This window comes from Equus przewalskii, chromosome 6, assembly GCF_037783145.1.
Source record: "Equus przewalskii isolate Varuska chromosome 6, EquPr2, whole genome shotgun sequence".
NCBI lineage: Eukaryota > Metazoa > Chordata > Mammalia > Perissodactyla > Equidae > Equus > Equus przewalskii.
Window position 1 is genome coordinate 35,039,648 of NC_091836.1, and position 17,030 is coordinate 35,056,677.

Genomic DNA, 17,030 nt, shown 5'->3' on the forward strand with positions numbered 1-17,030 from the left:
CTTTTTCTAGCTCTTCAGAGCTCCCTCTGGACACCAGAACTCCGCGCCATTTCTCTAAACTGTTGCCATTGCTGAGACAGAAATTTGATAAACTAATTCATACGAAGGTGTTTTTGACACCTGGGGGCATTCCAATTCATTTAACACATCTTTAGTGAAGACCTCAACATTCCAGGAACTTTGTGTTAGAAAACACAATGCTGAAGGATGTGTCTCTGATGGTGGAGGGTCAAAGGAATGACTTTGATGGTGGACGGTTAGTATCTGTGGCATCTGGGTCCAACTGTACAATTATAATGATAATAATGATAAAGTAGCCTCCATGTACGAATACTTATTATGTATCAGGCACTGTGCTAGATTATCTCACTTAAATAACATGACAACTTCATTATAATACCCATTTCCAGATGAGAAACTGAGGCCAAGGAATGTTAAATATCTTACACAAGGTGTCACTTCTAGTAAGTAAGATTCACACCCAAATCTGCTTAACTCAAAGCATTAACTTTTAATCACTCTTTTTTTTTTAAGATTTTATTTTTTTCCTTTTTCTCCCCAAAGCCCCCTGGTACATAGTTGTATATTCTTCGTTGTGGGTCCTTCTAGTTGTGGCGTGTCGGATGCTGCCTCAGCGTTGTTTGATGAGTGGTGCCATGTCCGTGCCCAGGATTCGAACCAACGAAACACTGGGCTGTCTGCAGCAGAGTACGCAAACTTAACCACTTGGCCACGGGGCCAGCCCCCTAACTTTTAATCACTTTGAAGAGGGGATGGCCAGCTTAAGGAGAAACAACTCGCCAAGGTGGAAGCAGCCCCTTTGTGAGAAGGACTCTTCGAGCTGCCCTCTGGGAAAGTGTTGAGAGGACAAGGAGAGGGGAGCTCTTCCACGGAACTTATGACACCAGAGCTGGGTGTTTTGAAAGGGCCCACTTTTTTTCTGGCTTTGTGCTGTTTCTATTTTACTGGGATTTAATGATCTCACTTATCCTGGGTGTGAGGCTTGAGTTCTGTGCCATTATCCTCTGGCATCTTCTTCACTTTACCAGGCTCCCCTTTCCTCTCTGAGGCGTTCTCTGTCATCCTTCTGAGCTAGTTTTCTCTCAGGCTGGTCACTATACCTGTAGCATAGGCCTTCTAGATTACAGCAGGTTGACAGGATGTCCCATGGGCAGAAAGGCCCACACCAACCTTGACGAGCTTCTTTCTCAGTCGCAGGTGCAGGGTGTCCTGTCTCTCACTTTTGCACTGTGGATCCTAATCATACCAGGACTGAGGTATTAGGATGTAGGGAACACATTTTCTTGAACCATTGCCTCAAACATTTCACTTACTTTGCATTGCCCCGTCCTGGCAGACGGTTGTTACTCAAACTATGTTTAATAAGATATTAAACTGAATGCAGCGTCTTCCTGGCTGATGTTGGAGAGAGTTTCCATCAGCTCTCCCTCTGCTTGGACATTACAAGAAACATCTGCAGATGAGGCAGCAATCAGCTCACTTGTGCTTCACAAGCCCCCACTCTCGGCCCAGCCCCGTCCCGTCCTAGGCGCTCTGGAGAAAGTCAGTGAATATAAGTTAAGTCCCCAGAGGTGCTTATAATTTAGTAGCAAAAATGAGGCTACATAGGAGAAATATTTGAAATGCCAAAAGAGTTTTCAGCACACTGAAGATATTTTTTCAATGGCAGTACCCCTGAATCTTAGCCATCTTTCAAACAAATGACAGAAAAGCTTTACAGAGGTAGGAGACTGGCAACCCGTGTTCATTTTAGTGCCGAAGCTCAGCCGAGGTCACACAGAGGGAGTGGGAGAGGGAGAGGAGGAATATTCGCGAAAGACAAGGAACAGCTGAGCGTGATTGATGCCTCAGTTCTCTGACTGAAGGATACTAGTTTATTTCATTTCTGAAGAAATAATTTATTGTTTAAAATTCTAAAAAGAAAATGTACTGTATTAAATTTGTAATTTGATTTTACTCTAAATAATTTGATTTTGATTTTTCTCACTCATTTAAATGAGTGTTCTTTGTTATCCGGTCTTCCCCCAGCTGGGGAGGATGGAGAAAGAGCATGAGGTTGAACAGCCAGCTTCCCACCCCGGTTACTTCACCTTCTGAATCTCAGTTTTCATCTGAAAAAGAACTGTGATACCTACATCAGAGAGTTGCTATGGGGATCAAATGATTCAGGAATATAATTACTACATTTATAATTACCATGTATAATTAATTTTCACACAGAAACTTAGGCCAACCCAAACCAGAAACACTACACAAGTATGAATTACTGGATTGCTGAAATAAAATTAGGCAAAACTCGAATGTTATTTTAAAAATTAAACTACGGGAAAAAAAGAGACAATAGTAATAGTAGAAGTGATAAGAAATGGTGGAGATTGGGAAATACTTTGAAGCAGAGCCAACGCAACACACTAATAGAGTGGATATGAGGCCAGGGGGAGAGATAAGGGAAGAAAAAGAGGAAGCTATGATCACGCTTAGTTTTTAACCCGAGCAACAGGATGGACGGTGCAGGTATTTGGTGATACAGGAAAGAGTGTGAGAGAAGTAGAGGGGTGGGTGTGTGAGGTTGGTGGCCAGGAGTAGGTGTGTGGAGGGTATGATGTTGGAGTGAGATGGGATATGAAATCAATTGCTTGTTTGGGGACCTGTTAAGTTTGAAATGCCCCTTCAAAGGGAGATGAAAAGAAGGCAGAGGAGGGTTTAGGGAGGAAGGTAAAGATTTGTGGATCATCATTGTAAAGAGGGTATTTGGAGCTATGATATGCGATCACTAGAAGAGATCATTAATAGGGCAGGAAGACCACGAACCCAGAAAATTACAGCATGTCCATAGCTTCAGGTTTCTGGTACTCAAAAGGAAAAATAAAAACCTGAAATCCAAGCCATTATTATAATTGGTAGTGGTGCTTTTATTATTGCTGTTTTATAAGCTCTTGTGTGCCTACCTGCATAGATGCTGTGCCAAATGGGCATAGTCTTTTCAACTGGCTTTCACACATGGCCTATGTTCTGACTGAGTTGCTTGCTAAGAATCCTCCTGCATGAGAGCACTTAGATGTGTGCTCGCTAACTGTTTTCTGAGGAGCAGCCCAGAAGAAGAGAGGGTATCAGAATAATGAAGTGCCAAAAAGAGGGCCCCCAACCCAAAATCCCATAAAGACAAGTGGTGGCAGTGAATGGTAGGAGGTGGGGCAAAAGACAGAATGGCAAACCACTGGAAAGTAGTGAGAACCAAAAAACAACTTGACAATTAAAAAAAGAAAAATATTATGCCCCATTATACCTATGATACTAAACTTGTGGCTATTTTGTCAATTTTGAAATTATGGAGACCTGGGTACCCAGTTGGACCTACAGAGAGTCCTCGTCAGAGTGCCCTTGGACATGTGTTCCAAAGTTCTATTTGGGGGAGGGACTTTTCTGGGGTGAGCAGGGAAGTGTGGACGTACTACAAGAAGCTCACTTTCTTTGGCTGTTTGTGAGCACACAGCCTCAGGACATTTCTAAGACATGGAGAGGAAGTTGTGAGTTCTTTCTAACCTTGGATTCTCAACATTTTGGCACATGTTTAAATCTTTGAAAGTATAAAAGCTGGTTTTTTCTCTAGTGTATTTATATCTTCTAGAGGTACTGGTGTCCTCTTACTCCTTCCCACACACTTCTGAATGTGCCAAGAGTTCCAGGGTTGTCTTGTTCAAGGGCTCCTTGTTCCCTTTTCTCACTTGACTAAGCTTTTCGTCTCTCATCTGCGACCCATCTGGACTTTAATGATGAGAAACGACCCCAGCTCAAGGCCCCAAGAAGAAGATGTTCTGTTCCCATAACCCCATGGGCTGGATCCCAGGCTGTTCCCAGAGCAATGGTCCCAAGCTTATCAGGTTCACATACCACTGAACTGCTAGTGTATCCACAACCCACTCCCACCCTGTCTGGAGCTCCATATAACTCCCAGGAAGACCCCCTGCATTATTGCCCCTCCTTGAGAGCAGGGGTCCACTCTGACTTCTCCTAGCAACGTAGGTCATGACCAGGGGATACATTTCTCTCAGGGCCTCCTCTTCTTGCCTTTAATTATACAGCACCTCCTTCTGCAGTTTCATCACTTTATTCCTTTCTCTGAGCCTTCTCCCAGGTTGGAGTGCTTAAAACAATCTCTCTATCCAGTTCCTAGATCCTTCTTCCTTCGTTTCTCTAAGCAATTTCAGCCTCCCAGCTCTATAATAACACTCTTCCTGTATTCAAAGGGGCAGAGACAAAGCTTTCTTCTCCAACCTAAGGCTCCTAAGACTCCATTGCAATGGATTTAATTCAACAAATGCTTATATATTGAGAAAAGAATAGACTCTGGGTGAGCAACATGAAAGCCATAACAAAAGCAGCAACAGCAAGAATGGAGAAGGGAATGATAGAAGTGATATTATGAAGACAGAACAGACTGGATTCTGTCACTGGTTTAATGTGGAATGAGAGAGGAAGAGGAGTCTGACTATATATAAGGGTGACTATATTCATACCATGGCTCTCAGTTGTGCTGTGGGAACACACAGGAGACAGTAGGAGTCAGAGGAGGAGTCCTGGAAGAAGGAACGTTTACATCAAGACCTGAAGTTGAGTAGGAGTTTTCCCATCAAGCAAGAGAGTAGAAAAAAGCATGTACAAGAGAGAATGGGGCTTCTGCAGGGAACTGAGGAAGGTTCTCCATGGTAGAAACCTATGGTGCTAGTTGAGTGGGGCCGTCTGCACAGGGAGCAACCAGGAGGGAGTACTCCCCAACCCTGGGAGCTTTCCAGAAACCCCCAGGCTTCCCCACAATGACCCAGGGACTTAACTGTCTTTCTTTCCTCCCCATACTTCCACTATCCACTGCATCTTTTGGAAATTTTCTCCATTTATGCCTGTCCATGCAACACGCCACTAGGCTCCTTCTCCTTACATACATTTTTCAGTTTCAGGAATTTTACTGCTAGTCACTTCAAACACAGGAATATTACAAGAGTCTTAAAAATCTTATCAAGTTCTTAACAATCCCTAGTCTATGGAAATCAGCTACCTTCTTCCCACAGTTAACCATTGTAGCATCATGGTTAGACAAAACTGGATTCTCTGCTTGCTCATTGTGTGACCCTGTGTTTGTCCTTTAGCCTCTCTATCCTCAGTTTTTTCACCAAAAAGAGAAAGTAATAGTAACTGTCAAGAAGAATTGTGAAGCTAATTTAGTGCATATCGGCTATTTAATTGTTTTAAAATATACCTTTTGAGGAGGCGTGGATGTGACATCAGTGGAAATGGCAGACGAGGGAGCGCCAAAGGATAGTCCCTTCACAGAAACACTGACAGAAAGAGCAAAAGTCATCAGAATCAACTTTGTCTAAGGTTTACAACAACCAAGAAAATGATGAATCAGAATAAGGCAGCTTAAACACGGAAGGAATGTTCTGTGGAATTTTATCTTAGCTTTTGTCCCAGCTTGCTCCCCAGTATGGTGGCAGTCTTAAAGATGGCAGCCTACTTTCCCCATGTGGGTACCTGGTTCTAGAGGGAGCAAAGTGGACTTTCTTCTCAAAGAATTGTGCTTGTTTTGACCTTTCTACGCTTGCTTTTGTTTCCCCCTAACTTGGAACTCTCTCGGGGCAAAAAAGCAGTGAAGTGGAGGGCTTTTCCTGGAAAACATTGAAAGGTAAATAAAGGAGCTGCTGCTATGTAGGACAAAGGATTAGAGTGAAGGCAAGCAATAGACATGCCAAAAGCCTGGGAGTAAAATATTGGGAGCTGTTACTTCGGGGAATAAGATCTTTAAAAATCTCTCCCCCATCGTGGAGAATCTAGAAAACCACGACAACACAGGTCCAGAGCAGGAAAGCCTTAAGAAGAACCTATGTTTCACCTCCATCTGATCTTTAGACTCAGTGCAAGCAGGAGGAGGCAGAATGAGTTAGTGGTATGAGTCTTTGTTCTTCCACATCCTGATAAGAGAGGCATTATCTGAGCACTTGCTTACTCAGAGACATTCTGATTCTCCATGGCTATTTGTTATTGTCACTACTGTCTGATTTTAATCCCTCCACCTTGAGGATGGGATGCTAATCAAAGCTTCAATAGGATGGAAGTTTGGACCCAAGTGATCCTATTCCTTTTTTCCAAAGCTTAAAATCTTCTCTGAGCTTCCATGATCACAATGAAGAAAAAGGTCTACCCTTCTTATAGCTTGTAATTTCTTATTAGTGAGACTTCAGGACCTGCAAGCAGCGTCATGGCCCTGCAATTCCAGCCACTAGCATCCCAACTCATCCTTTCTCTTTTTCTTTATTTTTTTCTTGAGAAATATAAAATGCATATGGAAATGTTCACAAAATATGTATAAACAATGCAAGGAAAAATATATTGAGACTCAAGCACAAGATATTTTTCGAAACAATTTTACTAGAGTATAAATTGCATATGTTAAAATGAACCTATTTAATGTAGAGATTTCAATAAGTTTTGACATATGTGCACAACTCTATAACTACCAGCAAAATCAAGATATAGGACATTTCCGTTACCACAAAAAGCATCCTCATGCCCCTTTGCAGTCAACACCAACATCCCACATTCTACCTCATTTAAAATCGGCTCTGCTTTCTGTCACTAGAGATAAATTTTGACTGCTAAAGTGTTTTGTTTAAAGAGAATCAGATGCTTTGTGTCTAGTTTTTTTTTTTTTCACTCAGTATAATGTTTTTATCCTAGAGGAAGGAAAACATATGTTCACACAAAAGTCTGAAAAAGAATGTTCATAGCAGCTTTATTTGAAATAGCCCCAAACTAGAAAGAACCCAGATTTTCTTCAATGGGCAAATGGATAAACAAACTGTGGTACATCCATACAACAAAATACTATTCAGCAATAAAAAGAATGACCTTTTCCTACACGCAACAGTTAGATGGCTCTTGAAGGTGTTATGCTAAGTGAAAAAATCCAATCCCAAAGGATTACATGAGTATGATTCCATTTACATAACATTCTCTGAATGATAAAATTATAGTGATGGAGAGTAAGTCAGTGGTTATCAGGCTCTAGGGTTAGAGGGAGAGTCTGACTATAAAGGCGTGCTATGAGGGAGCTGCTTTATGATGATGGAAGAGTTGCACCTCCTGATTTTGGTGATTGTTACACAAATCTACGTGTATGTTAAATTTTAGTAATAACGTACACCAAAAAAATGAGTACATACAAAAGCTGATAAAACTCGATTAAGGTACATAGTCTAGTTAAAAAAAATTGTACCAATACCTATTTCCTGGTTTAGAAAATGAGCTATGGTTAGTTATAACGTTTCCATTGGGAAAGCTGGATAAAAAATACATAGAAAATATCTGTACTATTTTTTGAAACTTCCTGTGATTCTTAAATTATGTCAAAATAAATTTTATCAAAATAAAAGTCTTTTAATAGTCTGAAATTTTTTTTTAAGATTTCTTTGAATCTATAGATCTGGGGAAAATTAATGTATTTACATTATTGAGTCTTCCAGCCAATAATTATGGTCTATTTCTCCATTTATTTTTGGATCTTAGTTAGCTTTTCTTAATTATGACATTTTTCTCCTTACAGAAGTTATACAACCTGTATTAAATTTATTCCTAGATACGTCATATATTTAACACTATTTAATAATTCATTTTCTTGCCTTTTTTTGCTAGACATTTCACTCTTTGTTCCCTTTCATCTTGATGCTCCTTTTCTTCTTTATTCTTCTCACTGTGGACATGAATGACCTCTTTGTGCTCAATTATATTGGCCCCTTTCAGTCTTCGTTTTAATTTGTAGAATTTGACACTGAATTTGTACATCATCCTTGATGTCTCTGGGTGATGCTGTTTTCATGAACCTCTTGAGTACCAAGGGTACTGCTGGCCCAAAGATAACATATCTGTTTCTCTCTGGGTTTCATAAGAATAACTGGACCCATCCCCGAGCATTCAAGAAGATTGACCCCATAAAGGAGGAGGATTATGGGGTTTGGTATTGCTGGAGGCTGAGCTGAAGCATTAAGGAGATCTTAAGTGGGAGGGCTCTATGGACCTGTGGAAGCAGATGGCAGCATCAGAAAGCTCTTCTTTCTTCTCTACAGGAATCCGCAGATGTATGCATTTGTCCTCCAGCCTTGACTTGTTCAAACTAACATATCGATTCAATTTAACAAATATTCATTAATAGTACATAGTTTCTATAAGCGCAAGTTTGTTGATGGCATTACTATTGTCTAATCACGTCTTTATTTCACTTTATTCCTGAAGAATTTTTCTCTGGCTATAGAATTCTCTCCTGGCAGTTACCTTCTTTCAGCATATTGAAGATATCATCCTACTAATTTCTACCTTCCATTGTTCTTATTGAGTCCAGCTGCCAGTCCAATGCTCTTTGGATGTATTATGCTTTTAGTCTTCTGGTTGCTTTGAACATCTTACTATTTTCTTTGACTTTCTAAAATTTCACTATAATGCTGTGTTTTAAAATTTATCTTGCTTTGGATTTTTTGGGCTTCTTGAGTCTCAGAGTTGATGTTTTCTATTGGTACTGGAAAGTTCTCAGTTCTAATAGTCATATAATGGAATACTATACAGAAAAAAAGTAAAACTTTTTTTCCTGCAAAAACGTGAATAATTCCTAGAAGGTATACTGTTTGATTCTGTTTATATTGATATTTTAAAACAGGCAAAAATATAGTCTGGTAAAACTATAAAACAAAACAATGGTTAAATGCCATATGAGAAACGATAATGTTTCCCACTAGATGAGGAGAAAGGAAAATGTAGTTAGGAAGGAGCGCTTTGGGTGGGGCGTTTTTCTTGGCTTTGGGAATATTTAATTTCCTGACCTGGTTCATAGCTACATAGTCTACTTTAAAATAATTTAAGATATGCATTTGTGTTTTATACTCTTTGATATGTGTATTATTTTTCACCAATATAAAAACCCCACATCTAGACACACGCACACACAAAGGGAATAACAAGGGGGATCTGCTTCATTAAACTGGTCAGGAACAGTCTGTGTGAACACAGAGAGATTATGCTCATGATCTGAAGAGATGCGTTTAAAAAGTATGCAGTAAACTCAGCAGTACAGAGGGCTAGCTGCCACCTTGGGAGTGCCGGCAGTTTGCAAATAGGTCTCTGAGCGTGGCCTTCATGTGCTGGTGAATTTACTGTGGAAAGCAGAAGAGAAGTCCCTAGTTTCTCTTTAGCTGAGGTCACCCTTAGAAAGAGTTCCCCTGGTGATAGCTAGGTGTGTTGATACAGGATATTGAAAGTACGGGAAATTTTATCTGAGCTGTAAGCTATAATAGGAACAATGGATAGATTATTAGCTACCTTTTCACCCTTGACTCCTAGACCTACCTCCTTGGTCACTTCAATGTCCATGTTATCTTCTCCAACCCCCAGCATCACAGGAAAAAACTATCCAGGAAATTGTGAACATATTGAACAATTCTGAGATTCCCAGAAAATCATCGGGGATGGCAAGTCTCATAGTGGACAAGAATACACATATAAAAGCTCCCCAGAGATACTTCTTTTATATTCTTTCTTGGATCTGCACATATTGTCTGAAAATTTCCTGTTTTCACATCCCTCAAGAGGGTAGAACCTCTCTGGTTTCGTCCAGTCCTGGTCACTCAGAGCTGTGCTGTTCACTTGCCTGAGAGAAAAGAGGCAGGCTGTTCTGATCTGACCATTCTTTCAAACCCTGATCTAGAAGAAATTGTTCTTTCCTTGCTTGGTCACTGGTATAAGTCCTATGGGTACTGGGAAAACACCAGGAGCCTAAGGCCATTGATGCTGCAGTGGAACAGTCTCTGTGCTCCTCATCTTGTTGACCCTCCTCATCGTATGTGGGATCTGCCTAAGCTGACATCTCTTTCTTCAAATCCTGGTACTCACCACCAGCTCCATTAACCATTCAAAGTGGTCATTATGTGAAAATATCTCGATTACCAATGAATTTCAGGATATTTTGCTGTATTCCCTCTGAAGAGTAGATCTGTTTCTTTTGAAAATAATGATAACTGTTTGGAAAGAAAATTTCCATTCAAGAAACATCATTTTTATTGTTTTGCATGATAGCGTCGGAGATGCAAACCAAAAATCCTAGCCCATAATCAAAATGTCTTCTAATCATACATACTATGACAGAATTGAGTACCTACCTAGTCACTCCCAGAGTTGCGGTAAAACCCGGGGCTACTCTTCTGGACTAACTGTACCTCCAGAACTCTGTGATGGGGTGGGGGCCTCATGAATAAAGGGGCCATACAGACTTAAATAAGGTTCAGAGCAATAAGCAAAAGGAGTTCGTTTCTGAATACTTTAATTTTTTTGAGGAAGATTAGCCCTGAGCTAACATTTGCCACTCTTTGCTGAGGAAGACTGGCCCTGAGCTAACATCCGTGCCGATTTTCCTCTACTTTATATGTGGGACACCTGCCACAGTATGGCTTGATAAGTGGTGCAAAAGTCTGCACCCAGGATCCAAATCGGTAAACCCCGGGCCGCCAAAGTGGAGCACGTGAACTTAACCGCTACTCCACCAGGCCAGACCCCATTCCTGAATACTTTTATTTCATAAGTCTGAAATTGATGACGTAAAGAATTATTTAGAGGTGTCCTAAGAGGATAAGAAAAAGGATTAGGGACACTGAGGAAATGAACAGAGTGGGACCCAGTAAGAAAATCAGGTATTATGGAATACTAAGGCTGGGAGTATGAGTTTGAGGAGATTTTAGAAGAAAAGTATGTCATTAAAATAGGGTTAAAATATAAGCAAGAAATCTAGGTGGATCAGTAAAGTGGGGAGGGGGAGAAGTCTGCTTTAGGATGGCATGATAATATCATAGGAGTATAATTAGGTGAGGAGACAGTTTCTGACGGGACAGAGGAAGGAAACCTTCCCTCCTTTCTTGGGCCTGCCATTAGCTAAAGATTTAAATATGGAACTCCTAGAAGGAAAAGAGGGGAGATCTCAAAAGGTCGGAGAAAGGAATGCAAAGATGCAAGAGAAGATGCTAAACTTCAGAGCAATGAGAAGAGGGAGAGGGAGAAATCTGCTAGTGAGTATGCAGAACACAAAATCAGAGATGTCATTTGTGTATGAATAGATGTGTGTGCGCACGTGTGTGTAAGTAATACATGAATATTTAATGGTATTATTTCAAAGCTTCACCAGCGTACAAGCAGTTAACTAGTTGTATCTACTTCCTCCTTCCTCCCTGTATGGAAATGCCGGTTTGCTCTTTTGCTGTGTAATAATAACCTCCAAAAAATCCTGGAGAAAATCTCCTCTGTACATCTCTCTTGTTGTCTCTACCTCTTCAGCCAACATCCAGCTTGGACCACTACCCCACTTTCTGTAGACCTATATTGTGCTCTATTGCAATCTGCTTCGTTCTAGTTGCTGTTTCTCTCCCTATATCGCTTTGCCCTAAGCATGGGCACAGAACTTCCCCTCAATTCCTTGCAGTGACAGCAGAGACTAAGCTGCAACCTCGATTGCAATTTGTTGAAAGTATAGCAATAACTGAAGGAAACTAACAGAAAACTTAGAATGAGACACTAGATATGACTGTTCTTAGAATCCACAAGCTCAATCCCTCATGGGAATTTTACATTCAGCCATCTGCCTAACTGAACACCTAGTCACTCTCAGAGTTGAAGCAAAATACCCCTGATACCTCGGCTGACACCAAGTGGGAAGGACCAGCTTACCTCCCTCCAGGAGAAGTAGCCCCAAACCTCTCTCTCCTAACAGAAGCTTGTTAAGTCTCAACCGCAGGGGATACTCTAAGAATGGGAGCAGTTTCTTCCTCAGCTCTCACCTTCTACCCCAGGGTTTGCTTCATTCCAGGATGATTGACAGAGGAAACTACTCGCCTCATAATAATCCTTTGTCAATGCCTCTGAGTCTAACCTTGCCACCTCTTTTCCCCATTCCCTATAGTATGCCTTTTTAAGGCTCTGTGCTCAGCCTTCTTTTGGCCTTTCTGCTTTCCAATTATTTGCATGCGTATATTCTTTCAGCTTTAACAAGCACCTTGGTGTATGTGACTCTGAATCTTACCCACCCAGCCCTGATTTATCCTTGTATTCTCCCATAGTGTGGTATAATGAAAAAGTCGTGGAAACGGCATCGAAAATCCTGAGCGGTAGGTCTCAAATAAATCAGATTCAGGACTTACCTAGCAAGTCCCTCTTCTTCTCAATTTGCCAAAAAGAGTAATTACAGAGGGACTGGTTTTCCTGGGCATAGGATACACCTTTGAAGGACTTCCACAGTGTCTCCACCCCTAGCCTTCCTGAGGAAGCCCAACCTGGCAGATGTATAAATAGTCACCTTACAGCTTCCTGCTCTAACCTGCTCCTTTCTCCCTCCGAAATGGACAAGTCCCTCCTGCTGGGACTCCCCATTCTGCTCTGCTGCTTTAGAGGTGCGTCCCTAAGGCTGACGGTGAGGTGTCTCCAGGATCCTGGAACGGGTCAGGGTTCCTATGACAGCACTTCTCTTACAGGAGTCATATAGTAACAGAAACTGTGATTCTAATGCCATGATTTTCACCCACAATGCATCATGTCCCCGGGACCTTCACCAAAGCCTTAGTCCTCCTCTTATTGGAGGAAATAGGTGGATTATAAAGGAATTTAGAGGATTTTCATAGAAGCTGTGAGGTGGGGTTTGTAAAATGAAGTCTTCACAGAGTGTATCTTTCTTTCCAACAGTCCCATCTGGATCATTTTCAGACAGCGAACATGTAGGTGAGTAGAAATGGATCACTGGTGTGAGAGGAAGGCTGGAGGAGGGGCGGATGAGTGCGGTAGGGTAGGCAGTGGGGGCTGAGAGGAATCCAATGATAGACCTTGAATTTCAGCACACAGCAACCTGTTCCAGCAGGATGGGGCCAGGATGGGAGCTGACTTTAAGTTTGACAAAATACCATGAGCAGCAGTTGTCAAGGCAAAGGGTGAGTGTAATAAAGGGCAAGAAAAAGGGAAAGGAGGAAGTAGAATGTTGACCTTATGGGCACTATCTAGCCAAATTCAAAGCAGCAGCTTCATGAATTTCAGATGCTCCTCCCCATTGTCAGCTTCCAGGAACACATAGGTAAGAAAGCCCTATAGGATCAATCAAAAAGAAAGGGGAGGCCAGCTTGGTGGCATAGTGGTTAAGTCCATGCACTCTTAACCAATAACCAATCAGAGGAAGACTGGCAACAGATGCTAGCTCAGGGCCAATCTTTCTTACCAAAAATAAAAGAAAACGAAAAAAGAAGAAGGGAGAGAGGCAAGAAAAATGTACACTTATCTTTCTCCTTCTGGTCAGTGCTACACGCTATAGGGATGAGTATGGGAGTCTGAGAGGCCCTGTGGAGGTGAAGATTGTTGAAAGGAGGGAAGAGGTGCAGAGATGCCCTGAGAAGGACGACTAGGCTTCAGAGGGACAGAAAGGGCCTAGGGTGGTTCTAGGTTAAAAGTGCAAGATGGGCCCCACGCATTACAAGGATTACAAGGGTCCCATGCAGGGGCAAATATCAGACAAAGTTGCAGATTTGTTTTTTTTTTCTCTTTGCCAGTATAGTCCATGAAATATTTATTAATGAAGATCGTTATCTTGGTGAGTATGAAGAGGACTTGATCTGATTACTTCAGTCTTGATTTTGTTTCTCTTTTCCTTATTCCTCCATATTTCTTTCCCCTCCCATTTTTCAGGGTAAAATTCCTGAGACCTCAAACTCCAGTCTCTCTTGGCTTACTCTACGTTGATAGAGGCAGAGGCCCACCCTTAACGGGTCTTTGGCAAACCCCTCCAGGCTCAAAGCAGACTTCAAATAGGAAAGGGGAGATGCATCCTTTCATGGCAGTGTGAGATTTGCTCTCACTTCTATTTCTCTCCTCTCTGGCCCAAACTATAGAAATTGTTCAGTGTAGGATGTGCCACCTCCAGTTTCCAGGAGAGAAGTGTTCCAGAGGCAGAGGAATATGTACTGCATTCGCTGAAGAGTCTTGCACAACTGGGAGGATTTTCAAACGTAAGTTGTTGGTTTGTGGAAGGAAGGTGGGGCAGAGGAAGCAGACGGAGGCACATCAATCATAGTAAAAAGGAGGGAAGCTTACTTTACTACCATCAGTCTCAGCCCTGGGATGTGAGATATCTCTATTCCCCATCATATGCCATGATGAAAAATGGATGGAGGTGGTCACTAAGGGATCATGTGTATAGCTCTGGAATCAGTATTTTGAGAAGCCTGAAAAAAACAGAAGAGACTAAATTGGGGTAAGAGGAGAGGTACCATATGACCAGTGGAGAACAACTGTTTGTTGGAGTGGGAAGCTCAGCTCCTTGACTTTATCTCTGCCTGGAATTTCTGTGGGTGGTTTTAAACTGTGGAAATAGAGGGGCCAGTGTCAGCAATAAATACTGGCTAAATGGCACTTAATGGGTAAGACTAAACATCATGATTTCTCAAATTCTCACTCTTTTTGTTAAGCAATCTCTCAGCGTTTATAACCCTTACTTAAACCAGTGTTAAGATTCTCAACTGAATCATCCAGCTTTGGCAATCCCTGAATTGCTGCTGCCATTACCTTCCCACCCCCAACAATTTTTAACTACTCTGCCATTGGTTTTCTTTTGGGAAGCCCCCAACTTGCAACATCTTCCAATTCTTCACATTTGAATGACAGCCTTGAATTACACAAGGTTGTTTTTATATGCTGGTGTGGGCTGGAAAAAATTTCTTTGCAGAAGCCCCTTTGCTGATCTGTCTCTCCCCTCTTCTGCAGGTGATGGTACTCCCTGGTTAACCTTCATGGGCTGCCTAAAGAACTGTGCCAGTGTAGACAACATAAAATGGAGTGTCTATTTGGTGAACTTCAGGTGCTGTAGGAGCCATGACTTTTGCAATGAACACCTCTAAAAGTTGCTGGTCCTTCTGTGGTTCCAGTCTCTGGGTGACATTGTTGCCTTGGCCTCTTCACAATGATTTCCTAAAAGAACACATTTCAGATTGCAAACACATGGCTCTGCTTTCTGTATGTATAAGAAAAAAGTCTCTGCCTCTTCTAGATTCTCTATCTTGGCCCCTACGGGGGGAAATACCTTGAAAGCAAGATCAAAACCTGCAGGTTGTTACAAAACCTAGTGCTTTCACTGTACACCTAAGTTGCTTCACAAAAGGAAGAAGAGAATAGATTGTTTTCCCTGTATCTTCCCTTTCTTCTGCAGCAAGATATTTTCATATTTTTTAATGTTTTTTTCTCTCTCTGTTGTCCTCCAATTAAAGCATATGACACTGGTCTTATGGGAAGGGATATGGCGAAGTGAAAAGAGATGGCTTGGGTCTTCTTGAATTTTGTTTATGAATGCTATCCCCAGAGTGAGGAGAAGGGCAGAATGTAGCAAGGAATTTGCACCAGAACCGTGAAGAGAGAAAGATCTGCTTTCTAGAACAAGTCCGTCTTGGGGTTGGGAGTTGGAGACAAAGAAGAGGAGGCATCCGTTCTAGAGATAGTGCTTGCACTCTGCTTCCCTGGCAAACTCACAGGAAGACATCAACCTCTGGATAGGAAAGAGCTGTAAGATGCTTGCAAGATGAGACCGGAAGTAGCCACACAGATATTCCCATGGCTGAATCCTGGCATGGAAGAAGCTGAGATCAATGGGATCTGAGGAAGCCATGTGGGTCTTAGCCACTAGACATCTCAATGGCATCTCTGTGGAGAGCTGTTCCCATGACCAGCTGCCTCTCCCCACCCTCCACCTCACACACACTCAGGACTTTTGCTATGTATACGTCTAGCACATCAGGAAAAAATAGGGGTTGGAATGTGTATGCTCACAGGAATCGAGACTGATTGCTAACAATCTGGTAGGATGAGGCCTGGAAGTGATGATTAATTGACATTATAAAAATATCATAAAGTTGCATTTCTTCTATACCTATATTGTGTTTTCTTCTTTTCCTCCCCTCCAAATCCTTTCTCAATTTCCTCAACAAACATTTATTTAAAACATTCCATGTTTCAGGCACTACTAGGCCCTAGGATACAGTAGTCATGATCCCTATCATCATGGAATTTAAAACAAGAATGAAAATATATTTAAAGAGATTATTAAACAAGCAAGTTGAAACAAAAATTATAAAAAAGAAACAGGTTGGAATATTTGGTATAAAGTATAACAGAGCAAATTAAAAATAATAGGTGAAATATTACAATGGGAGAAAAAAGATGAGCAAGAATTAGTCAGTTGGAAGATCAGAATGAAGAACTCTCTCAGAATACAGGGAGAAAAAAGAATTAGAAAATATGACCATAGAATAAAAAGATTTACCAAGGACAAATTCGAGAAATAAGGAAAAACGTTAAGTATTGAGTTAATGACTACCAAAGACTGCAATCGTTTAAGTATTTCCAATAAGACAGAAGAAAAAAAGCTTAAAGTAAAAAGAAAGAAGTGCCAAAGTTCTTCAAGCTCCTTCACAAAGAAACTTAAAACAATGTATAACTTTCGAAAAACAGTCATGTCTAAGTGTTATTTCTGCGGTAACGCATTATTAATTAAGATAGCCAGTTTCATGGAAGATTACCACAATCTTTGAAGCCTAGGTACTTAAAAGAATCTTTTGGTAAAAAAGAAATATAGCAAGAATATATATTTTCACAGACTTCTCCCCCTGGAAAGGAGAGTAAGATTGATAATTTGTGAATGTTCTCAATGTACTTATTTATCAAAACCTGCTTTATGACAGAAAATATTGCGTACTTTATGTAACTATACAATATTTTCTCGTTCTTGTCTTTCTTGGAATCTGTTGTGTTAATCTAGTATGTATTTCATTTTATCTTCTCTATCAGCTTTTTAGCTATACATTCTTAATAATTCTTTTAGTAGTTATGCATATTTGACTTTTTACAGTCTACCTTAAGTTAGTACACTTACCACCTTGTTAGTAACACAAGAATCTTCAAAG

At 41.1% G+C, this 17,030-nt stretch overlaps 1 protein-coding gene across 2 annotated transcripts; it reads left to right on the forward strand.

Moving 5' to 3' along the window:
* The first annotated feature begins 12,376 nt into the window (after positions 1–12,376).
* PATE1 (prostate and testis expressed 1) lies at positions 12,377–15,996 on the forward strand. Of its 2 annotated transcripts, XM_070623391.1 has the most exons (6): positions 12,421–12,491; positions 12,781–12,816; positions 12,930–13,022; positions 13,632–13,672; positions 13,971–14,087; positions 14,842–15,996. In XM_070623391.1, exons 3-6 carry the CDS (start codon positions 12,997–12,999, stop codon positions 14,973–14,975), a joined length of 318 nt encoding a protein of 105 aa, XP_070479492.1. In that variant the 5' UTR covers positions 12,421–12,491; positions 12,781–12,816; positions 12,930–12,996; the 3' UTR covers positions 14,976–15,996. The 2 variants fall into 2 exon arrangements, with proteins under 2 accessions (XP_070479491.1, XP_070479492.1); XM_070623390.1 differs by lacking the exon at positions 12,930–13,022 and having other exon boundaries at positions 12,377–12,491; positions 13,637–13,672.
* The last annotated feature ends 1,034 nt before the right edge of the window (positions 15,997–17,030 follow it).